Source organism: Carassius gibelio, chromosome B3, assembly GCF_023724105.1.
Source record: "Carassius gibelio isolate Cgi1373 ecotype wild population from Czech Republic chromosome B3, carGib1.2-hapl.c, whole genome shotgun sequence".
NCBI classification, from domain to species: domain Eukaryota; kingdom Metazoa; phylum Chordata; class Actinopteri; order Cypriniformes; family Cyprinidae; genus Carassius; species Carassius gibelio.
In genome coordinates this window covers 29,347,019-29,363,571 of record NC_068398.1, presented here as the reverse complement: position 1 = coordinate 29,363,571, position 16,553 = coordinate 29,347,019, and the positions used below count along the sequence as shown (strand labels likewise).

The window sequence follows — 16,553 nt, the reverse complement described above, 5'->3', positions numbered from 1 at the left end:
AAAAAGGATAATAAACTTAAAAAAGTGGATTTATGTTAAATGATGCTGAAATAATCTGATTTATATACAAAAAACACGTTATTATATAAAATAAATTAGATGCATCCAATATATTCACAAATTACATTATACACTCAAAAATGAAAACATATATGAAATTATTATAATAGGATGGATTGTTCTGACCTAAATAATTAGTTGACTTTGTGTTTACAAAGTTAAATAATTCTATATGTCTCTGAACTCGTATCAACAAACTGAGGTGAAGTGTGTCAGTGACCGATAGTAACACCGCCGAAGGACTGCAGAGAAACAAGACAATCTGTAGAGAGTGTTTGCTAAACGAGGCGAAGGAGTCCCGAGGCTTCAGGCTTTTCTCCATCAAGCGCTTCAGCAGCTCTATTGCAATCCAATCAGTGGTTAAAGAGACTCCTGTTTAAACTAACGTAATACTAGAACATCATTTAAATGCAAACTAGCATAATGGTAACACTTTAGAATAATGGTTAAAGGGGGGGTGAAATGCTATTTCATGCATACTGAGTTTTTTACACTGTTAAAGAGTTGTATTCCCATGCTAAACATGGACAAAGTTGTACAACAACAAATTAAGTTGTATGTTTGAATGAGTATTTCTGTTCCAAAAATACTCCTTCCGGTTTGTCACAAGTTTCGGAAAGTTTTTTTCGAGTATGGCTCTGTGTGACGTTAGATGGAGCGGAATTTCCTTATATGGGTCCTAAGGGCACTTCTGCCGGAAGAGCGCGCGCTCCCGTAGAGCAGAGCACTGAGAGCACAACAGACATTCACTGATCAGAGCGAGAGCGTCGCAAAATGTCACAAAAGGAGTGTGTTTTTGGTTGCCAGGGCAAGACAACCCTGCACAGATTACTAAAAAAAAACAGCATTAAGGGACGAGTGGATGGAGTTTATTTTTACAGAGCATCAACGGAGTTGTGCAAGTGTTTGTGTTTGTTCCCTGCATTTCGAAGATGCTTGTTTTACAAACAAGGCCCAGTTTGACGACGGATTTGCGTATCGTTTATTTCTTAAGGATGATGCAATCCCAATGAAAAAGGGTCACGATAGTGTGTTGGAACCGCAGGCGGTGAGTAAAACTGCTTAAAATATCTCTGCCTTCTTGTTAGTGCGTCCGCCTCCCATGCCGGAGACCCGGGTTCGAGCCCCGCTCGGAGCGAGTCGTCGTTGCTGCTGCTGTTCTCGTTCAGTTTCAGCCTCTGGATCTGATTCTGGATCATAAATAAACGGCTGAATCTGACTGTTAGCCATGGTTTGTTTTGGATGATGGTTTTTTCCTCACGGTAATGTCACAGCTTCCAGACGCTCTCAACGCAAAAGCTTACTGGCGCTCGTGATTCTTTAGCTCCGCCCACACGTCACGCCTCCAGCCGGTCGTGTTTTTCCGGGAAAAATCGGTACAGACTATCTTTCTCTTATGAATATAATAAAACTAAAGACTTTTTGGAGTTATGAAGGATGCAGTACTACTCTATAGGTCCTCAAGATTAACAGGATATTGAGTGAAAACGAGCATTTCACCCCGCCTTTAATGTTAGTTAATTCATTCATTAACATGAACAATGAAAAACACATGTATTACTGTATTTATTCATCTTTGTTAATGTTAGTTAATGAAAATACAGTTATTCATTGTTAGTTCATGCTAATTCACAGTGTATTAACTAATGTTAACAAGCACAAGTTTTGATTTGAATAATGCATTAGTAAATGTTGAAATTAACATCAACTAAGACTAAATGCTGTAGAAGGACTGCACTCTAAAAACTGCTGGGTTGAAAACAACCCAATTTGGGTTATTTTGACAACCCAGCGCTGGGTCAAAAAGGGACGAACCCAGCGCTGGGTTGTTTTAACCCAACCAGTTGGGTTATCATATTTAACCCAGCCTGCTGGGTTGCCTTTTTTATGGTTTAAAATGACTATATTGCAGGGTTTCAAAAAACAGAGCGGGTGTTTTTTTATCACTGTATTTCAGAAGGAAAACTACTGTATTTAGAAAATGTTCGATATCATTTCGCATGTGCTTGATAAGGCAGCGTTTGTGAGCTCAGCACCGCTCTGCAGCCGTTACCGGAGAAACCTACCTCTCCCGCTCTTAGCGCCTCCTGCTGGCAGAAAATAAACTCGCAGAGTGCAGCCATGTGGGGAAACAATGCATTTCTACGTTAAAAATAACCCAAATTGAGCTAGGCATTAAACCTACAAATGTTGTTCATTTTAAATATCACTTTTACACACAAATAATAATTACCAAAAGGAAAATATTTATTAAAAACAAGAGAAAAGTCAAAAAGTAACATGTTAGAAGAAATGCAGAAAAGGATGGCATCAACAGCTACAGAGTTCATTCTGATATAAAAATATACGAAAACACATACAATAAATTTACAATTAGTTAGGTTTTTTTCCAACTATTCTGGCATGACAGTACACAAATAAATCACAACATTAACTTTGATATTATAACATTTAACAGACGCATGTGTGTGTGTGTGTGTGTGTGTGAAAGAATGTGAGCAGGTGTATGAATGACAGAGTGTAAACTCTTCTACTAAACAACGCAGAAAAAGCATTTAACTTTTTTTTTTTAACAAATTATACACTTACAGTTTGTTTCAAAGTCCATGAATACAGATCATGCATCACAGTCAATTTTCATGATCTCTTTAGCATAACTGATGTAATCATGAAGAAACCCCATCAGCACAGCATGTGACATCTTCTACATCATCCAGGGCAGCGTCCTCCTTTAAAACCACCGCTGCATCAGTTTAGGGGAAAGAAGATTCTCCTCTCTGACCAGCATTCATCCCAGTCACCGCCTGTTCTTCATCAGTGGCCTAAGAGAAACACATTTGAAAAAATTAAACATTTAATTAAACTATCCATTTTCAGGTAGAGGTGCATTCACATCCGTAACGATAGGTAAATAATCGGTTTTAAAGTTTCAACACTTTGTGCGGTTGTTTAATGTCTCAGTCCACCACAGCTCTCATGAAGTCTATAATGGCAGCACTACTGTGAGGACATGCGATATTGTTTGAATAAATATTGCTTTCAGAAAGCTTCTTTACTGAAACATTAAAACAGACATGACATTCACATACCTCACAATATTCACGTACATTGAGGGCTGCTCTTCAAACCGTTAGTTCACCAAATAATTAAAATGTTTATAATTTACTCTCCTCATGTTTTTCCAGACTCATACAAAATCTGCAAATTTTTTGGAAAACGTATGAATATATTTAATATTCTCTTTTTGTGTCCTCCATTGCTGGTCTGGGAGACCAGTATTTTATTTTGAACATACATGTTTGCTATCATATAATTTAAGATGTATTCATATATAAATATCAGAATTTACTTCTACAATAACTCTGTATTTATGAAGCTTGAAAATACTGATTATCTAAACTATAAATGGATTAACAAATATTATGAGAAAACTAAAAATATATTAATTTATGTTGTAAAGACAGACAAAAGTCTTATAGGTTTGGAATGACATGAGGGCAAGTAAATGATTTTTTGTGTGAACTTTACCTCTAAGAGCGAAGACCAAGAATAATGACTCTCCAAATCAGACAACTCCAAAGTTGGTTTGAGTTCTGCAATAAAAAACACAGACATCAATGGTTTTAATGAAATGAGCACGTAATCACACTGTTGTTGCATCAAAATGTGAAGTAAACTGGCAGGAGACAACAGAAAAATTTATTTTCTAAAAATAACTTACATAAAATCTCAAAGGAATGATGCTCTCCCATGTCTCTTGCTTTTAACATCTACAAAAACAAAAAAACAAACATTATTTTACTCTTAGTAAAACACAACAACAACTGATAACATGAAATTATGAAGTTTACTTGCCTTATACGATCTTTCCCTCTCTTCAGAAGAAGCTGAGAAAACCACTTCCTCACACAAGCAGACTTGTGTGTCCTTAACTCCAGTTAGTTTGAGTTCTGCAAAGAGGGACATCAATGGCTTCAATAAAATATTAACATATACATACATACATATATAAAATCACACTGTTTTTGCATCAAAATGTGAAGTTAACAGGCAGGACACAACAGAAACATTAATTTTCTAAAAAAAAAAAGTAATAATAATTTAACTTACATCAGTCTCAAAAGAATGAAGTTATCTTGTCTCTGGATTTCAACATCTAAAAAAAACACACACATTATTTTAGTCTTAGTCAAAATAAAGATAACTTGATGTTATTCTGAAGTTTACTCTCCTTAAACCGTCTGTCCCTCTCTTCAGAAGAACACCTCCTCCTCATCCTCACACAGGTCTGTGACTCCTCACACAAACAGCTTCTGTGTCTTTAACTCTCAGCGCGAGGACAATGAAGACAGGAGCTGGACAAGTCTGAAATATTACATGTAAAAACATACTTTTAACAGTTACCACTTCAACAGCCTCAAAATAATTATGCTAGTCTTTACTACACAATGCCGTTTCCTTTAGGAGACAAACATACATTCAGTTTAACCGCGAAAAAAAAAGACAAATTCACATGAGCGTAACCGTGACCATAACCGTCTGTTAACGCCTCAAAGAGAACAGATAATGTAAAATCTTATGTAAATATGACAAAATACATTCACAGACGTTATATTAAAAGTACATCCTCCGTTCAGTAACGTTACATGAGGCAAGACCTCCGTGTCCTAGGCGAAAACCGCGTCCGTTTTTTATATATATATAACGTTAAGCTCCTTTGTTTCCGCCTTTCATAAAACCTTCCGCCTTTCATACAACCGGGTAAACAATAAAAGATAACTTTACATTTTGAATATTTAACGTTACTTACCATAGTCTTTCACTCGCTTCTCGCTTCTATCACGCTGAGAAAATGGCGGCTGCTCGCACTGGAGACGTACGATTTTGACGTGACGTGCGTGCTCTCCTTCACGTCCGCGTCCTCAACCCACCCCGCTGGGTTAAAAAAGATAGTTATTTTCAACCCAAACTTGGGTTAAAACATCCCAAAGTCCTATCCAACGGCCTCAACCCAGCAGTTGGGTTGAAAAAACAACCCAGCGTTTTTTAGAGTGTGTTCTTGCTTAGATCATGTTAACTAAAGTAGTTAACTAATATTAACTAATAGACCATTATTCTAAAGTGTTACCAGCATAATATTATTATTGTTGTTAATGTAATTAACACTTCTGTTATCATGTTAATATGTTTTATTATAATTATTCTAAATGAACAAACACCCGGATTGCATCAACCATTCATTATCATTATTGGATTATTGCATTGCGTTTTTAATTTCTTGTTTCACCCAAATATAACTGATGTAGATAACGTATAATTTTAATTTGTGCTTATTTAAGCATACTCGTAATATTTCGTTTTATCAAATATTATAGAATAGTATATAAAGGGATTTTGGGATTTTATTCAACTTATTTTTATTGTATTTTTTATTTTCAAAAATAGCCCGTTATTCTGACTGACATTGCAAACTGGTATTTGTTATCATAGTGTTTTAATTTACCATCATAATCATGAACACACTAGTTTGTAGCGCAAATACTTTTATCATTTAATAATATCATTTATGCTTTCACAGAAAACAGCTTGAAAAATAAAGTGGAAAGAGTACTAGTATAAAAATCGAACTCGGGAAAGAGATTTAAAATGTTTAAATTAATGCTTTAAAATTTTAGTTATGCGTCACAATAAAATATGAATTTAATTTCCACAACTTAATCAGGCAACTGCATCCCAATTCAGTACTTTAAAAATGTAGTTAGATCACATAAAAGCAACCAATTAAGTTTTTACATTTCAAAAAGACAAAACGTTTGCACACATGGTAAAGACTGAATACAATAAATTGAGAAAGCCTTTTAATTATTCTGCTTTAAAGAGAGAGAGAGAGAGAGAGATAACCTTATAAAAACTTTGAGCTTCTTAAAATGAATCACACAGGAAAATGTTTGCATTAAGCAAATGAATCACTTTAATAAAATAGTTTGGATTAAACAATGAATCTGACAATAGGAAAATTTATTACATTTCATTATTCTAAAATACATTTAGGACATTATGAGATAAATAATCAAAATAGTCAAGACTTTTAATATCACATGGCAACATTCATTTAAGAAGTTAATACAAACAATGATTGCCAAAGGATGAAAGCAGAGCTCTTTAGATATTAATAATAGCAGGTATAACACTTTCCTTCTTACAAGCAATTAAAAGGCTGGAAACAAAATAGATATTGCAGTTTTTTATGGCAAAAAACTGCGTGCTGCAATTTCATTTCATTCAAAACCACACTGACTTGTGCCTTATATTCAAGTAAAGCACACGGCCCTCCAGTGTTTTACACGTTTATCTGCTGATTTAGGGGGAGTGATGGAAGTTTGTTGGTATAACTGGCCCTTCCTATCAGGTTTGCGAGTTTAAAATGCTTGATGCTTGATCTAGCTGCAGTTACTTTATATACATATAAGACTGAAGTGAACATCTTCCTCAGGTTGTTGGGAAGAGAGCAGTGCAACATTTAGCAAGATTCAAATAGAGGTGTACAGTACAGCTGTTAGTGACTGTAAACGCACTGGAATGAAAACCACTGGTGATCCTGCAAAGCCCTGAAATCACACGCCATAAAATCTTTCATGACAAAACTAAAAAAGAGGGACGTAATTAAACATTTAGATTTTTTAAACCAAAGTTAATACAAACTTTAAGTACTATACACACTTTTCTATTGTATATACACATTTTTTGTATACGCATGGATACATATTTTACAAACACCATTAGGCTAATATAATTCTTGGTTAGGTCTAGCAAGAATTAGGACAAAGCAAAATATCAATTCATTTCCTAACTTCACTGCCAAATCTGGCAATTTTTGCTAAGTGAAATCAATCCTTAAACAGGAATCTGACAGAAAGATGCAGAAAGAGGGCGAAATTTATGAAGACATGTCTGTCATATTTCATATTCCCCAAAAACAAGAAATTTCTGAAATGATATATTGTATCAAGCAAATGAAGCCTAATTGTTTTCCTCTATCAGTTTAAATATGTGGAGTCTGTAGGTAAGCTGGAAGTTAAGTATGAATAAATTATAAATATGTTTTTTGTAGATAAATTGCTCTGAAAAGTGTAAATACTGGTGGTGTAAAAATCTGTAAAAGTATGACTTTGAGGTTTGATTAATTTTGTATATTATTATTTTGATGTTTTTGAAAGATGTCCCTTACACTCAAAAGTCCACATATATTTGATTAAAAAAATACAATAAAACAGTAATTTATGAAATATCATTACAATTTAAAATAACTTTTCATTTTTATTTTATTTGAATACATTTCAAAATTTTATTTATTTCTTCAGAAATCATGCTAATTTGCTGCTCAAGAAATAATAATAATAATAACCAGTTTCTACAAAACTGTTTTCAACATTGATGATAATAATAATAATTATTATTATTATTATCAATGTTGAAAAAGGTTTGGAAAATAATTGAAAATATCTATTTATTTATTATTATTATTATTAATGTTGAGAACTGTTTTGAAAACAGATGGAAAATATATATTATTATTATTATCAATGTTGAAAAGTTTTGAAAACAGCTGGAAAATATTTATTTTTATTATTATTATTATTATCATCAATGTTGAAAACAGTTTTGTAGAAATCAAAATAATTCTTTTGATTTTGGGATGAAATATGACGTTTGTTTTTAAACGCGCCTGTTCCAGTAAATCCTACATCATAACCAAAATTAGGATGCATTTTTTCAAATGTTTTGTATTTTTGGATCAATAAACTGTATATGCAGACATCTGATCATATAACATCAGTAGATTTGTAAAGGAACAGGTGGAGTGCTGGAGGGAATGTGGTCACCAGCGAGAGCATCTGTCCCGTCACTGTTCTACAAGGCAAAGAGATTGTCCTCCGTCTGCTGTGTCCTCCTGCGGTTGCTGCTAGATGCGCTCACTAGAGGTCTGGGCTCTCCGGTGGCGGCAGCGGCGGCCAGCGGTGGAGCCTGGTCTGCGGCTTTGGCCCGCTCCTCTAAGAACTTGTCGAAGTCTAAAGAGACATCAGGAGAACAACTGTCAACTGCATTCATGAGTTTAAAGCTTACCATGAAATAATAGTCCGAAAAATCGCGTGCGCGTACAGCGTTTGAAGCCCAATTCATGCGTCCCACAAATTGAGACTGTGACACGCATAATCAATGCTTGCTCAAAAAAAAAACAGTCGCCTGCATGAGGACGCTCAACAACTATCTTATCTGAGCTCGAAACGCTGCTTGAGCAAGTGTCAAGATACTAAAAGTAATAAATACATAATTATGAACGTTTATGTTTGTTTATTTTTGTTCTCAGTACGTTATTTTAATAGCAATTAATGATTATGAACATAAAAGCATTACAAAAAATATATATTTATTATTATTGCTATATACCATCGATGAAACCACAAAGCTGACGCGGGAGGTATGTATAACTGCAATATAAAGTAATTTTAAGTATTATTGCTATTAGTATTATTTTCTAAAATTAGGTACATGTAATATAAAAGTACACATGGCAATGTTTTTGCAACAGCTCCAAGTCTCACGCGCAGTGTAGGCTATACGTCACTGTCCGAATCCGTTCACTTATTTATTTGTTCACTCCTTCCTTATATAGTGAACTCAACTGCCATACACTATATAGGGATTAGTGAATGAGTGAATTCCCTTCCCTTGAGTTGTGATGTTAGACTTTTTTTTTTTTTAACTGTTCCTGTGGTGTTTAGCAACTACAATTCATTTTAATCCTATAAATTTATATTATAATTTATTTAAAGTGAATAAATTGTAATGATAAATAAATAAAATAGCTAAAGTAAATCGTAAGTGCATCTGTCAATTCTGTCATGAGCATACATCAGCAATTACACATGTTTAGGGGAATAGGGCATTATTAAATAAGGTGGTGTGTGCTAGAAATGGGTTAACCACTATCAGTGAGTCTGCCCATGGGGTGTCCCACATTGTCCCTCAGAAACATACCCCTTGTCCCCCCTTGGGCTTATTAGCAGGTGGTCACCCTATGTGAAGTCAGAGTCCTTAGAAAATTGGTATCAAATATGATACAGTAGGCTTTATATAGTTAATGATAATTTGAAATAGTATTTTAATTAGTGCTGTCAAACGATTAATCGCGATTAATCGCATCCAAAATAAAACGTTTTTGTTTACATAATATATGTGTGTATTGTGTATATTAACTATGTATAAATAAAAGACACACACATACAGCATATATTTTGAAAATGTTTACATATTTTCATATATTATTAACATTTATATTCATATAATTTATATCATATATAAATATATTTAATATATAAACGTAAAAATGTTCTTAAATATATACATGCATGTGCGTGTATTTATGTATATATAATAGATATACACAGCACACACACATATATATTATGTAGCAAAAACTGTTATTTTGGATGTGATTCATCATGATTAATCGTTTGACAGCACTGATTCGAATATTTCCATAATGTACCCTTGCAATCCACATTTTTCTCTCTCACACTGTACCTTCACTCGTGACTCCTTCCTCGGCCTCTTCACCCTTCTGTTTATGGAAGTAAAGAGAATAAAATTATTAACACATTAGACCAGTCAGTTTTCTTACTTATATACCACACTGTGCCATAAAGACACAGAATGAACAGGGACCTACCATTCAGCTGGAAAACCACTTTACAGCGTGACATTTTTATAAACAAAGGTACATTATGTATTTATGCATTTTCCTTATTATTTATGACAATAGATCAGTGTTGGGGAGAAACTGACTGAATGTGATGACACTAATTAACTAAGTATGACAATAGTTAAGTTGTTTTTTTAAATAGTCTAGCTTTTCTGGTAACATCCAAAAACACAAGTGTAGCATGACCAAACACATTCACTTATGTGATATGTACTTTTGAGAAATAGTTTTATTTCAGTAAATCAGTCAGTTCTGTCTTCAGTGTGGATCAGGTCAAGTTGTTTTTTTAATTTTTTTTTTTTTTTTTATTCTACCGTTTAGATAAGCCAAAGAACAGCTCTATGTACATTTACAATAATGATAAAAATTTGGGCTTTGTAAGATTTTTAACGTTTATGAAAGTCTCTTATGCTTTACAGTGGTGCATTTATTTGATCAAAAATACAGTAAAATCAGTATTATTGCGAAATAATATGTGTAATAATATATATATAATAATATGTGTAATAAATTGTATAAATGTATTTACTGTCAAATAAAAAATAAAATAAAAAGATTAATGAATCTAAACTTTTGAATGGTAAATTTTTTTTTATTTTTATAATGGCTATATTTTATCTGACAATTACCTAAAAGACACATACACTTAAATAACTTCAATGTAGTTGGAACTTGTAGTATTTCTAAATACTTTTTCAAAAACCAGACCAAATAAATCAACTTGTTGGACCTTTTTTGGATCAGCTTCAGCAAATGCTCACATTCTTCTGTTTTTGAAAATTTCATCAATTTGTATGAATTTGGAGTTTTCTTTTAAATTGAATGCAATTCTATTTAGGTCTGAGAAATCATGACTAAAATATTGGCTATTTAAAAACAAACATCGCTCAGTTGGTTCCCTGTGGGGTTTGCCACCACTGTGACCCCCAAACCGCCCGTGCTACTACCGGAAGTGGATCTCGTCTGTCCACCAGAACGAGCCCCAGATCGCGGCAGAGGCAGCGGGACTCCACACCCCTGAGTGTAGCGGAGCCTGGTTCGCAGCTCCGAGATGGTCATCTTCCCGCAATGGGAACATGACTCATCCACGAAAGCCACCTCAGCGTGCTTGACGCCCAGTCACATGAGGCAGCAATCGTGACCATCACCTGGTGCCAGGTAACGACCGCACCCAAAAGGACGATCCGTCGTCTTTAAAAAGACGCACCCTTGGAGCTCTTTTAGAGAGAATTTGCACTTTTAGGAAGTGCTCTTTCAGTGCTGAGGCGCACAGGGGAGATGGCCGCTTGCCACACGACAGGGGATAGTGCAGCCTGAAGTGTACAACCCACTCGATACTGGAACAACCGCTGCTGTAGCGCCGTCCTGCCAACACAGAAAGCTTCCCAGAGCTCGCTGAACTCGCAGTTCACCATAGACACAGTCAAGGTAAGCAGAACGACACTGTCGCTTGGCTTCGAAACGAAAAGCTGGTATGCATTGCACCTGCTCCCTTCTTATACTCACGCAGTGATCAGCGGCAGCTGGATGCAATAATTGCATGCCAATGTGCATTGGCTCATTTAGTTTACACTCAAAGTAGATTGGTCTATCGAAGCGATATCCCATATTCGTTGGTCACCGACGTGAATTACTGTAGCAATGCGGCGTGTCATGGAGTCGATCAGTCTGTGGCACTGCTCAGGTGTTATGAGAGCCCAGGTTGCTCTGATAGTGGCCTTCAGCTCTTCTGCATTCTTGGGTCTGGCATATCGCATCTTCCTCTTTACAATACCCCATAGATTTTCTGTGGGGTTAAGGTCAGGTGAGTTTGCTGGCCAATTAAGAACAAGAGCCGCATTTCCACTGTTGGGCCAGTGCGAGCCAGGGCTTAAAACAGGCCGGGCGGGGCTAATAGCCTCGGGCCAGTAGCACCAAGGTCAGAATAGCGCAGGGTTTCCACAGTCAGGCCTGAAGCTCTGCTGCGCGTCACTAAAACCCGCCCCTTACACGCCTCTCAGGAACAACGGAAATGCAAAATGTACTTTCATCAGAGAACATAACTTTGGACCACTCAGCAGCAGTCCAGTCCTTTTTGAAGCAAGACACTTCTGACGCTGTCTGTTGTTCAAGAGTGGCTTTACACAAGGAATGCGACAGCTGAAACCCATGTCTTGCATACGTCTGTGCGTAATGGTTCTTGAAGCAACGTAGAATGTATGAAGATGATGGCATAACCCCAGATGAATCACGTCCAGACCACTCAAGCAGCAGTAACTCAAACCCAGTGCAGGAATACTAGGCAGGCGAGGAATAAGGTCCAGATCGCTCAAGCTGCAGTAACTCAAACCCAGCGCAGGAATCCTAGGCGGGCAAGGAATAAGGTCCAGAGAATCCCAACTGGGGACCGGGACCAGCGGATTAATGTGTGAATGAAAAATGGGCTTTAATTTAGAAACATGAAACACCGGATGAATTCTCCTGTACACCGGAGGGAGTTTGAGGCGGACTGCCACCAGACTAATAATTTTGGTGACAGTAAATGGGCCAATAAATTTGGGCGCAAGCTTATTACTGACGGATCAGAGAGGAATATTCTTTGATGAAAGCCACACTTTTTGATATAATTGCGAAGTAGACGGGAGGATTTGACCGCTGGCGATCAGCCTGAACCTTGGTGCGTGCCCCCACCCGGAGCAGAGTCAATCTGGCCCTGGTCCAGGTGCGTCGGCACCTCTGGAAAAATGCATGGGCAGAGGGGACCGCGACTTCGGATTCCAATTCTGGAAAAAGCGGTGGCTGATACCTTAAACTACACTGAAAAGGCGATAGGCCCCTAGCTGAAACTGGTAACGAGTTATGTGCGTACTCAACCCATGAGAGCTGCTGGCTCCAAGAGGAGTGGTTCTGAGAAACCAAATATCGCAACACTCGTTTAGACCTTGGTTGGCCCTCTCTGTCTGACCATTACTCTGAGGATGAAATCCAGAGGAAAGACTAACAGTCGCCCCCAGTAATTTACAAAATTCTCTCCAAAATTTGGAAACAAACTGAGGCCCCCTGTCAGAAACCACGTCCATCGGGAGGCCATGTAAGCGATAAATGTGATCTATGACAGCAACCGCTGTTTCTCTGGCAGAAGGTAATTTAGGCAGAGGAATTAAATTAGTTGCCTTCGAGAACCAGTCCACCATGGTCAAAACCACAGTGTTTCCCTGTGAAAGAGGGAAACCTGACACAAAATCTAGCGAAATGTGGGACCAGGGTCTCGAAGGAACTAACAGCAGCTGAAGGAGCAGGGGGTCGATTGGAAGACTTCGAAACAGCACAGACAGAGCAAGCCAAAACAAAAAGACGAATGTCACGAGCCATGGCTGGACACCAAAACTGCTGTTTAACGAGAAACATGGTACGATTAACCCCAGGATGGCAAGCTACTTTGGAATAATGACCCAATCGGATGACTTCGGACCTTAAAGCCTCTGGCACAAACAACCGACCCGGTGGGCATCCGGGCGGGGGCGTTACCCCTTTCGAGACTATGAGAACCTTCGACATGATGTCCCACGTGACTGCAGAAATAAAGACTTTCTGTGGTACAATGGGATAAGGCGTCCGGTTTGATGTTCTTAGAACCTGGACGATAAGAAATAGAAAAATCTAAACGACCGAAAAAAAGAGCCCACCGAGCTAGCCGCGCCAACCCCCACCTCTGGCGCATCAACCTCCACCACAAACTGCCTGGAAGGATCAGGGGCAATAAGAATGGGAGCTGAAACGAAGCAGCTCTTTAGTTTGGAAAATGGACCACCTGAAGGCAGTCTTGATGGAGGTTAAAGCAGTCAAGCCAGGGATGCCCCAAAACCACAGGAGCAGCAGGAGTCTCAGTTAAGAGAAAGTTAATGTTTTCAGTGTGTTGTCCAGAGGTGATGAGTTTGACAGAGACTGTGGAATGTGTGACGGAGGGTAACGGCTGACTATTTAATGCAACAGCAGAGATGGGCTGAGAGAGTTCCACCATAGGTATCTTAAGTCTTTTAGCGACATTAATGTCTAGAAAATTACCCTCCACCCCCGAATCCACCAATGCCTCACAGTCAAAAGAGAGAGAATGGAGAGTCAGCCTTACCAGTAGCAACATAACAGAAAGAGAGGATTTAAGAGTTGCTCCACCTGTCAGTAAGCTCTTACCTACTGGCGGGCACCGGCTTTTACTGGACATTGCAGAATGAAGTGACCAGCAGTACCACAGTATAAGCACAAACATCTCTCTCGGCGTCTCTGCTTCTCCTGCTGTGAAAGGCGAGACCTGCCCATCTGCATGGGTTCGGTATCTGGAAAAGATAACTCACTCTCGCCAGTGAGTGATGATAGGCTGCTCTGATGAGTGACGTCAGGGATTCTCCAGGCTCAGGAGAATGCTTTGATCCACGGCGGCTGGTGGATTGGACTCAGGTGGTTGCTGAGAAGAAATGTTCTCTAACTTGAATTACTGAAACTGAGTGGTAAGTTCCGAAACCTGAGCAACCATGGCTTGGACAGTACGACCCGTGGCCATCATCTGATCCTCCTGACGTTCCATGCGAGAGTTACTGCTGGTTAAAAAGTCTCGTAATTCTGCCGACCTTGCTGGATCCTTCTTGGTTGGTTCGTTCTGTCACAATGATTAAGACACGAGATCCAAGTGCGAGGTAAAAAAGGTTTATTTGTAACTCTGACAGTCAGCAATGAGAACGTAGGAAGACGATGCATAACCCCAGATGAATCACGTCCAGACCACTTAAGCAGCAGTAACTTAAACCCAGTGTAGGAATCCTAGGCGGGCGAGGAATAAGGTCCAGATCGCTCAAGCTGGAGTAACTCAAACCCAGCGCAGGAATCCTAGGCGGGCGAGGAATAAGGTCCAGAGAATCCCAATTGGACGAGGAATAAGGTCCAGAGAATCCCAACTGGAGGAACAGGAGCACAACTACACAAGAAAGACAGACGAGAATCAACAAACCAACAACACGAACAGGATGCCAGCCAAACTTAAAGGCAGCGCAAATGAGATGCAGCTGGTGCTCATTACCGGAGATGCTGCTAGTTAAAAGACGAACACAATCAGACAGAGACGCAAGATGAACGCACTGACCCATGAACCTTGACAAACACAGAATAGATCATTGTTTATTTATGAACATAAAACTGAATATAGATTTTTGCAATTTTTTTTATTTGTGTTCTAAAAATTTACAACAACATGATGCACTAAAGATTACTGTGCTATTTAGAGATATGTGAGGGGTTCATGGGTACAGGCTAAACACATTGTATCAACTCAAGGCCTAAACATTTTGGTTAAACTGATGGAGGCCACAACTGCATCTGACATCACAATTAACTGAATAAAAGCAAATTAATTAATACTGAGTATAATTTAAAAATAGTAATAGTGGATTAATTAGTCATTAATTAGTACATCACTAATGTAACAAGCAAATGGTGTTCTAACTGTACTCAGTCCATTCTTTGCAGTACATCTTAGAAAATGTTCATGAAAGAACCTTTAAAATGCCAGCTGGTTCTAATATGAACCTTTTACCACAACAAAGGTTCTAAAAATAACTGCCAAATAACCAGTGGATCATTATAGAACCTTTTTGATAGCTAGAAGTTCATATTTGCTCTTTAAAGTTGTTTTTTGAACTCTAAAGGTTCAATATCTTTTAAGAGTGTACCCTCATGATACTTCTTCAATATATTTTCAATATAGCACTGGTACAGAGATGATTATGATTCTTGTCCTATTTTTCCTGTGTTCTTCTCTGTCATGTGACTTGTGGTCTGCTAGTCAAACAAACATAAACATGATAGTATGATCTAGACAGAGGAAGATATAGCCGGCAGCCATATCACCCTGGAGCCCAAGACCAGTTTCCCACTGAAGCTAAGCAGGGCTGAGCCTGGTCAGTACCTGGATGGGAGACCTCCTGAGAAAACTAGGTTGCTGCTGGAAGAGGTGCTAGTGATGCCAGCAGGGGGTGCTCACCCTGAGGTCTGTGTGGTTCCTAGCGCCCCAGTGTAGTGATGGGGACACTATACTGTCAACAAGCACCGTCCTTCGGATGAGACGTTAAACCGAGGTCCTGACTCTCTGTGGTTATTAAAAATCGCAGGATGTCTTTCGAAAAGAGTAGAGGTGTGACCTCGGCATCCTTGCTAAATTTGCCCATTGGCCTCTGACCATCATGGCCTCCTAACAATCCCCATATCTGCTGATTGGCTTCATCACTCTGTCTCCTCTCCACCAGTAAGCTGGTGTGTGGTGGGCGTTCTGGCGCACTATGGCTGCCGTCGCATCATCCAGGTGGATGCTGCACACTGGTGGTGGATGAGGAGATACCCCCTGACTATGTAAGCGCTTTGAGTGTCTAGAAAAGCGCTATATAAATGTAAGGAATTATTATATAATGTTTCATAACACAGGTGAAGCGACAAAACATGCTACTGTATTCTAATGAAACAACTGACCTGATATAAAGGAATAATCTTATTTTTGTTATTTTATTGTTTTATTCAACTATAGTGTAACAACACAATCACTGATGTGAAATGTGGAACAGATATGCTTAATCAAAAAATCTTATTCTTAAACCTGTTTGGACTGCAGTTCATACCAATATTTTTCTCATACCAATATTTGTCTCAAGTTGTCTCAAGTTTAACTACCTTGAACCGGTTTCACAAAATAAGCATATATTTAAAGGGG

At 38.1% G+C, this 16,553-nt stretch overlaps 1 protein-coding gene and 2 long non-coding RNA genes across 5 annotated transcripts in view; all 3 read right to left on the bottom strand.

Annotated features, from left to right (window-relative positions):
• Positions 1-1,804: 1,804 nt before the first annotated feature.
• On the bottom strand, positions 1,805-3,833 carry LOC127953916 (uncharacterized). The gene is made up of 3 exons (XR_008153358.1): positions 3,782-3,833; positions 3,589-3,653; positions 1,805-2,882 (listed from the first exon to the last, which is right to left on the bottom strand). It is a non-coding gene; the product is annotated as an uncharacterized LOC127953916 (long non-coding RNA).
• Positions 3,834-3,910: 77 nt separating this feature from the next.
• LOC127953915 (uncharacterized) lies at positions 3,911-5,104 on the bottom strand. Its single transcript, XR_008153357.1, has 3 exons — positions 4,871-5,104; positions 4,171-4,425; positions 3,911-4,010 (listed from the first exon to the last, which is right to left on the bottom strand). It is a non-coding gene; the product is annotated as an uncharacterized LOC127953915 (long non-coding RNA).
• Positions 5,105-7,918: 2,814 nt separating this feature from the next.
• LOC127953886 (TOM1-like protein 2) overlaps positions 7,919-16,553 on the bottom strand; it is a 71,190-nt gene continuing 62,555 nt past the window's right edge. For all 3 annotated transcript variants that reach the window (XM_052553250.1, XM_052553252.1, XM_052553254.1), the window contains 2 exons: positions 9,646-9,682; positions 7,919-8,129 (listed from right to left, as the gene is read on the bottom strand). In XM_052553250.1, coding sequence (XP_052409210.1) covers positions 7,972-8,129; positions 9,646-9,682 — 195 coding nt within the window. In that variant the 3' untranslated portion in view covers positions 7,919-7,971. The remainder of the gene's footprint in view (positions 8,130-9,645; positions 9,683-16,553) is intronic.